The sequence below is a fragment of the Apaloderma vittatum genome, unplaced genomic scaffold (genome assembly GCF_000703405.1).
Source record: "Apaloderma vittatum isolate BGI_N311 unplaced genomic scaffold, ASM70340v1 scaffold20801, whole genome shotgun sequence".
Taxonomy (NCBI): Eukaryota; Metazoa; Chordata; class Aves; order Trogoniformes; family Trogonidae; genus Apaloderma; species Apaloderma vittatum.
Window position 1 is genome coordinate 39941 of NW_009699948.1, and position 7515 is coordinate 47455.

Sequence of the window (7515 nt, forward strand, 5' to 3'; positions counted from 1 at the left end):
CAGTCAGTGCGCCGCGTGCAGCAGAGGAAGCCGCGCCGGTGACGGGAAGAGGGAGCTGACTGCACGCCCGAATCCCGAGGACCGGGGCAGACAGCGCGAAACCCAAGTGCCAGCACCCGGGGAGGGAGAAGGAGAAAAAAGGGATCGAGGCAGAGAGAAGTCAAGAGGGAACCTTCCCCTTCACGGCTCGCTTTAGCGCCTCCAAAACACACAACCCTACCAAACCCCCCACCTCCTCCTGTGGAAGATGTAAGGCTGCATCTTTAAAGGCACCCCGGCGTTCAGTTAAAGTTCAGCAGAAACTAGATCATCGAGATATAAATCTTTTATTCGACCTTGAATGGGAGCGCTCCGTGGAGGGGGAGCGCTGCCGGTGGGGCTGGGAGCGTGGCACTGGAATAGACTGCCTAGGGAGGTGGTTGAGTCGCCATCCCTGGATGTGTTTAAGTGTCATTTAGATGTGGTGTTGGGTGATATGGTTTAGGGGTGACCTTGTAGTGTAGGGTTAATGGTTGGAGTCGATGATCCCAAGGGTCTTTTCCAACCTGAATTGTTCTATGATTCTATGATTTACTTATTTGAAAGAAAAAAACCCACCCCTACGATCCCTCCCCACCCCCAAAAAAATCCCCTCCCAGCACAGCCATGGAGGGATGTCGGGGCAGAGGTCTGCTTTAGCAGTCTGGTCACAGCCAGGCTCTCGAGCTTCTCTCTGCGCTGCTGGTTGTAGGAGCGGGCTGAAGGCTTTTCCCATGCAAAGCCTAGAGCAGAGGGGTCGCGAGAGCCTGGACGTGTGCCCGTGTGATGTGCTCCAGGTGATCCTGCTCTGACAGGGAGGGTTGGGCTAGATGATCTTCAGAGGTCCCTTCCAGCCCCGAGCATCCTGTGATTCTGTGAGATAACGTGTGTGCGGAGGAGGAGGAAGAGGATGGTGTGGGCGCCTGTGGGCTGGCAGCATCCCTGCTGCCCTCTCCGGAGAGTCCCAGCAGCCTCCGTGGGTCGGTGAGCGCTGGTGCCTGTTGTACCTGCAGTGATGCAGTTTTCTTCTCATGTTTTGGGTAGACATCCTCTTATTTCTTGCTGGGTGGCAGCTGGACGCTTCCAGGTGAACTTTTGAGTCGTGCTGTACAAAACCTGAACGGGAGCACAGGTTAGGTCCAGCCCCGTGACAGGGACTGGATGTAGAGGTGTTGCAGAGGTCCTTCCCTAAGGCTGCCTCTGCACAGGAAATTTCCAGGTGCCCCCGTTACGCTCGTCTGGATGGGTCAGGACTTAGCAGGGCTGTTGCCAGTTCCAGGGTGAGCCCTGTCCTCGCCGCTCAGGAGCCTTGTCTCCTTGTCGTTCGCCTTCTTTCTCAGCTTGTGGTGTTCACGTGGAGCTTTTTCGATTTTAGTCTTTCATCATTGCTCTCAGAACTAGAGAGGCACTTTGTTGGTTTTTGTCAAGCGAAAGCCAAGATTTCTCATACTCAAGTGACTTCAAGGGCTGGGACTTTCAGAAAAGCAGCAAGTATGAAACATCTGATGACCCTGCAGAAGCTGTCAGCGCTTTAGCACTCGCTGGTTGGATTTCACCATCCGAGACTGCCCGTCACCTTCCCTGCCGGTAACGATCAGGTTGCAGCCTCTGCAGCGGCCACAGCATTTGCTTAAATTGCAGAGTAACGTCAGAGAGTATTTGGGGTGTTTGTTAATAAAACGTCACAGGTAGGGGAAGGTCAGTGTCTCCAGGTCCTGCTCCTTTTGTCCCCTTCATCCTTCCCGAGGACAGGGCCTGGGAACTCTCTGGGCATGAGCTTGGAAGGCTCCCACCTCTTTGGGAGCAAAATAACAATATTTCTACGACAAGTAAGGAGCCGGCAGGAGCTCCAGGGCTCTGCTCTTACGTCTGCTTAGAAACCTCAGGGCATGGACCTGCGAATGTAAATGGCATTTTAGTCTGATTTGCCTTGTCCTTGGAAGCCTCTCGCCTGGACGAGAGCAGGGAAGGGAATGGCAGTGGTTTTCGTTGGTTTTCCCTGGGTGAGGAGGGGAAATACTTTGCAGGGGAGGTGCTAGTCCTGAGCACAAGTGCTGCTGACCCTCTCTTCCCTAATGAGGATTTTACTGTGGCTGCAAGAACGCAGCAAGATGTTGACTGTTACCACTATTAAATCTTAATTGTGGGACTGTCATTTCCTAAAGTCCCAAATATTTTGGCACTTGTCTTGATAAAGGCATATTTTTTTGGGTACATTTTCTTTTTTTCTTTTATTAGCAGAAACCATCTGCCCTGTAAACAGAGATCAGGAGGAAAAAAAAAGCTTTCCTGGCAGTTTTGCATCATGTGGGAATCCTGTGGTGCGCTGCATGGGAAAGGGCCTGCTTTCTGCCTTTTAATCTCAGCAATAGTAAACTCCGAGCAGATCAGAAGCGACTAATTTAAGATGATGAGTCTTGGCGTCGCATCTGACTTGCGGAAGGGACGTGACTGTAACTCCCTGCAGAGGTGCACAGCCCTGCTTGGAGCAGGATGGGATGCTCCTGGGAACGAGTGAGCATGGAGGGAGGGGAGCAGAGGGATGGGGAGCGGGGTCCAACCTAGAGATTTAGGCAGAGAACGGCAAAAAGCCAGAGTCTGCAGTAAAAATAAGCCATAGATTTGAGAGAGAACACAGCGAAGAGCCTGGCCAGCGAAGCGAGGCGAACTTGAGTCGCCGTTAATCAGTGATGTTAATTGATCTTTGGTCTGCGGTGCTGTGAATCCAGTAGCCTCTTGCCGTTTCGTCTGGTTCACTTAAAACCTTTCCAGCTGTTGCAGTGTCTCCTACGAGCGCACACGTCCTTATCTGATCCAGCGAGAGTTTAACTTCCATTTCAGAGAGTATCTCCAGCGTGGGAGGAGAACCAGACTAGATAGGAAATGAGTTAGGTGTTGAAATTTGAGGTGTCAAGGTGTGGTACGCACCCCTCCTCCTCTTTTGTGGCTTTCTATTCCGTTCCTGCTTTTATTTTTAACGTCACTGGCGCGGACGTGAGTGTATGTGTGAGCCTCTGTGTACACATTAATAAAAGGGAGCACGTGGCCGCTGAAGGTCCTGACTATAACTTAAACATAGAATATTAGGGAATTTGTATGCCTGAACGAAAACTTTATTATAAGTAAGTCCTTGTATCTTAACCTGTCCCACATTTTAGCCTGAACCAGCCAGTGAGAATATGAATTTTCTTTTTTTCCTTTTTCATTGAAAAGGAAGTATTTTGACTACAAAAGTATTTCTAGGCAGAACAAGGCTTCTTTCGTTAGAAAGCTCTGCCAGACTTTGCTTGACCGAAAAAGCGAACCAGCTTTACCAGCAGAAAATCGTCACCAAACACAAATTAAAAGAGTGTAAGGCAGCAGCAGATTTCTGGCACTGGGAAATGCTCGTCCGGGCGTGAAATCTGGGCTGGTTAAATGTCCAGTGTTCAGGTCTTAGACTGAAGTGTACGTGAAGAAGAGATGGCTGGGAAAGGAAAAGCCAACGACGAGCAGCGTCAGCCTTCAGCAGTTCCGTCTGAAGTGCCTCGTTGCCTCTAGCAGGCAGTTTTGCAAACTTTCCAGTAAGATGCAAATGAAAGAAATAACTGCAGAGCTTGTGCGTCTGGGGAATGTCCCCGCGTGACGTTCAAGATGTGCCTGCGCTCGGCCGCCCGGGTGCAGCTTCTCGTTTGGCAAACGCTAACTGTTGAACTGGTGTCTGATCCGCAGGAGAGAAACCTGGACTGGTTCCCCCGGATGCGAGCCATGTCGCTCGTGAGCAGCGACTCGGAGGGGGAGCAGAACGAGCTGAGGAACTTGCAGGAGAAGCTCGAGTCCACCATGAAGCTTGTGACCAACCTCTCCGGCCAGCTCTCAGAGCTTAAAGATCAGGTAAGGACGAGCTGGCTGCGAACGTGTGCAGCCGTGCACAGGCAGGACAAAGGTCCCGCCAGCCTGGTGTACCAAGTGGTGGTGTTTTACAGCTCCGTGGTTTCTGCAAACCCCGCAAAGGGCTTTTCCTGAAGTAGCTCGAGTTTAGGAACGAAGCGAACAAACACGATGTCCTTGCACAGCCCCGTGTCCCAGCTGACCCGCCGGGCAGCACTCACCCAGCCGGCGTAACTCCAGAGTGGCCACCTCCAGAAAGTGAAAACCTGCATTCCAACAAAACCCAAGCTGAAGTGAACTCAAGTCCTTGCTGGGGCAGGGAGCCTCTGTGTGGTGGTGGTGTCGTCGTTACAGATGTTAACCCTAAGACCTGAGCCCCCATCCTGTAAATTAGAGGGTGTGATGTTGATAGAAGTTCTGTGTTGCTGCACGGACCTCAAAACCCACTGAGAAACCAGAGAGACACTGGGGTGGTTAGCTCTTTCCTCGCTGCACTGCTAACGCAGATAGAGTTTGGCTCCCGACTGCAGCGCCGACAGACCTACCCACAGAGGTATTTTGCATCGCGGCGTGTGTCGCTGCTTTAACACCAGTTTGGTTTTCGGTGCAGCAGTTCCTTCTGCAGCAAGAGTTTCAAGGACTCGTTCTGTTGGCTTTTGGTTTGGTTGGGGCTTGAGGGGGACCGCGGGGATTATTCCCATCCCAAACCCAGCGATGGCATCGTGAGAACCACGGGGGCAACGGGGCTCTGCTCCCTGGTGTGGGCACGGAAGTGGGCTGGAAGTAAAAAGGAAAACACTGTTGCCTGCCTTGGTGGGAGCAACTGCTTATCTTTATGGATTGATAACCTGAGCCAGATGGTTCTGTTAGTTAAGTTTATATAGATATTAGTGTTGGGTAAAATTGGTTGCAGACTTGCACGTGGTGGTATCCTGGGGCAGCCGATGGAATTGGCCCAAATGGCCAACAGATTGGGGTCATTATCCTTTGGGATGCGACCTGCCCGCTTCAGCGTGGTTGGCCCAACTCTCTCCGGTACTGATCAGATCCCTGCTTCCCAGCCTGGCCCCGGGTCAGCCGGGTTCCTGTTATCTGTAGAGAGATGTGAGTACGGACTGGGATCCCGGCTCCCTGCCTTCTGCGGTTCTGATGGAGCCAGGCTCTTCTACCCGACGCCCCACAGAGCACGAGGAAGGGATTAACGGGTAGGACCGGGAGCAGAAAATCTCCCTGCTCTCGGCTGTAATTAGTGTTCAGACGTTGCGCCGCGGACCCCTTTGCTCCAGTTGGTTTTGAGGATGGAGGACAGAGGCAGTTGCTCTTTTGTCTGTGCTTTTAATACTTGCCGGGTAGCAGTTTGCTCTTTTGCCTGGAAACAATTATCTTGAAACATGTGTCTTACGTCTTCTTGTTGAAGGGTCTGACTCAAAGTGGGCTGCAGTCACCAGGAGTCTTTCCATCGGCCGCAGCCAGCTCGGGATCTGAATGCATTTATTTCTGAAGCAGGCAGCTCTTGGCTGACCAAGCACTAAAAACCCTTCTCGCTCTGTGTGAAAATAAGAATGAAGGATTTAGCTTTTAGAGAGCTATTTGACTGTAAAAGCAAGAGAGGAAACCAGCTTCATTAACGTTGCGATAGCTTTTAGGAATTCCCCTAAGTACCATTATGGAGAGCCCTGCTTAAGTTGCAGGATGCTCCAATTACGTGACAAAACCAGTATATCCCTCCTCCCGATCAGGAACTGTCTCCAGGAAAAGGAACCAACTCAAGGAACTTTTATTTGTATTTATTCTCTTCTAATTAAATAAAGGGAAAAAACCTCCCATTCATTTGCTTTTCGAGCTCGTTAGGTTGCCGGAGACTCTAATTGCTAGAAACTGGAACCCAGCGTGCCTGGGCGTGCTTTTATAAAGAAGCACACCGAGATCTGTTAAAATCTTGATCGCTTTAATTCTGCACGAAAAGATTACAACAGAAATGTCGGCAGCAACAGGGGGAATTAGATGGAACCATCTAGAATCTCCCGTGCCGGGGACGTGTCCCTGTACCCGTACCCAGCTCGGGCCCTCCTGTCCCTGAGGTCAACCCCGGTGCTCCCGTAACCTTTGGATCTGGACAGCGTGCCTTGGGTACGCTTATCGGCGAGTCCAGCTCGACTCCAAATGAACTTCGGGCCCCTTGGTTTCACTTTTTTAATCCTGTCAGCGTTGCTCCGTGGCTCCTGGACCCCCCGCCATACGTGGCACGTCCATTTTTGTTGCTTTTTAGTCGCTGCGGCTGTTGCAGGAGATTTGCTCTCCAGGTAAACGTGATGGAGATGGAAGTTGCTCCATCTCGCAGCCCCGTGCCCTCTAGACAAGCATTACACGTCTTGCAGGATTAATAACGTTCTGCACCAACATCCCAGTTGCGTTTTTCTCTCTGCTTTACGCTCGGTTGCTTTGTTTTTCCCTTTTTTTTCTACCTGCGTCAGGGCTCGCCATCCCTTTTTCTATGCAGCGTGAGAAGCACCTGTTTAGTCCCTTTTCACATTTGTTCTTCTTTCCCTTTTTATTCCATGTGTCCTCCAAATCCGTGTCTTGGCCATGTGAAATCACGGCTCTTAGTTTGCTCAGTGAAACTAATCAGCGTAAACTTCAAAACGAAGTCCTTGTTGCCTCTTTGCCGTTTCCAACTTGTGGGTTAGATTGGAAACGGCAAAAAAAATGTCCCAACTGGTTTAGAAAAGGGAGGAGTTCGTGTGTGTCTGGGACCGGGAAGCGATGGGAAGGCCCCTCTCTCCCGTTTGCCTGTGAAGCGTCACGATCCGTTTTATGACAAGACTTCCAAAAGCGTGGTGCAGAAGACTGGGAGGTGTGACCGGGCCTCGCGACAGATAAAATAACAGTTCTGCCTCCCCTGGGTCAGGCGATGAGCGGCGCACCGGGCTGCCATCGAGTTTAATTACGGTTTCAAGAGGAATTACTGCATTTCGGTGCTTTCCCCGGGGGTTCAAGGCGTAATTATAGAGAGCGGCAGCGTGCACTGTGCGGCCCCCGGGACACGGAGGAGCCTTGGGGGGGATGCCCAGTTCCCTTCCCCACGGCGATCTCCAGGCCCGAGGTTGACCCCGCGCTGGACAGGGGACAATCATCACCGAAACGCCGAAACCCAAGATTTTAGGCAAATGGTTTCGAACGTACGTTACGAATGAATGCGGTGCGTGAACGTGCTGTCTCCCTTCTCCAGGAGTGGCTTCCATAATGACTTTTATTGGTTGTTGTTTATCTGAAAATTGGAAGAAATTAAATGGCAGCAGATGGAGAGATTACAAAAAAAGCGTTGCAGGGATCTCAGCGAATTCTTATAAGGAAAAAAATACAGTAAATTGTGTCTTGTACTTTGATGAAAGATTCCTTTTGGGGGTGAACCAGCCTTCGGGCCAGGTTTTCCAGCTGCTCGTGTCCACCGTCGATGCCACCACGGGTCACACGCGATGGCACGGTTGCGGGTGGCTTTGGGAGAGCTCTCGGTGGAGCCTGAGGCGCAGAGGATGGGCTCCCCTCACTTCGGGGAGGCTCCAGAGGCAAGGCGGTGTCCTGTTATCCTCCTCAACACGGCTGCTGCGAGCCCTCCCACGCCTCGGG

At 51.6% G+C, this 7515-nt stretch overlaps 1 protein-coding gene across 1 annotated transcript in view; it reads left to right on the forward strand.

Annotated features, from left to right (window-relative positions):
• The window catches only part of LOC104280827 (inositol 1,4,5-trisphosphate receptor type 1-like), a gene marked incomplete at its 5' end in the record, with an annotated part of 44438 nt that overhangs the window by 34960 nt on the left and 1963 nt on the right, over positions 1–7515 (forward strand). The window contains one exon of the mRNA XM_009878604.1: positions 3730–3891. Within this exon, the coding sequence (XP_009876906.1) occupies positions 3730–3891 (162 nt within the window). The remainder of the gene's footprint in view (positions 1–3729; positions 3892–7515) is intronic.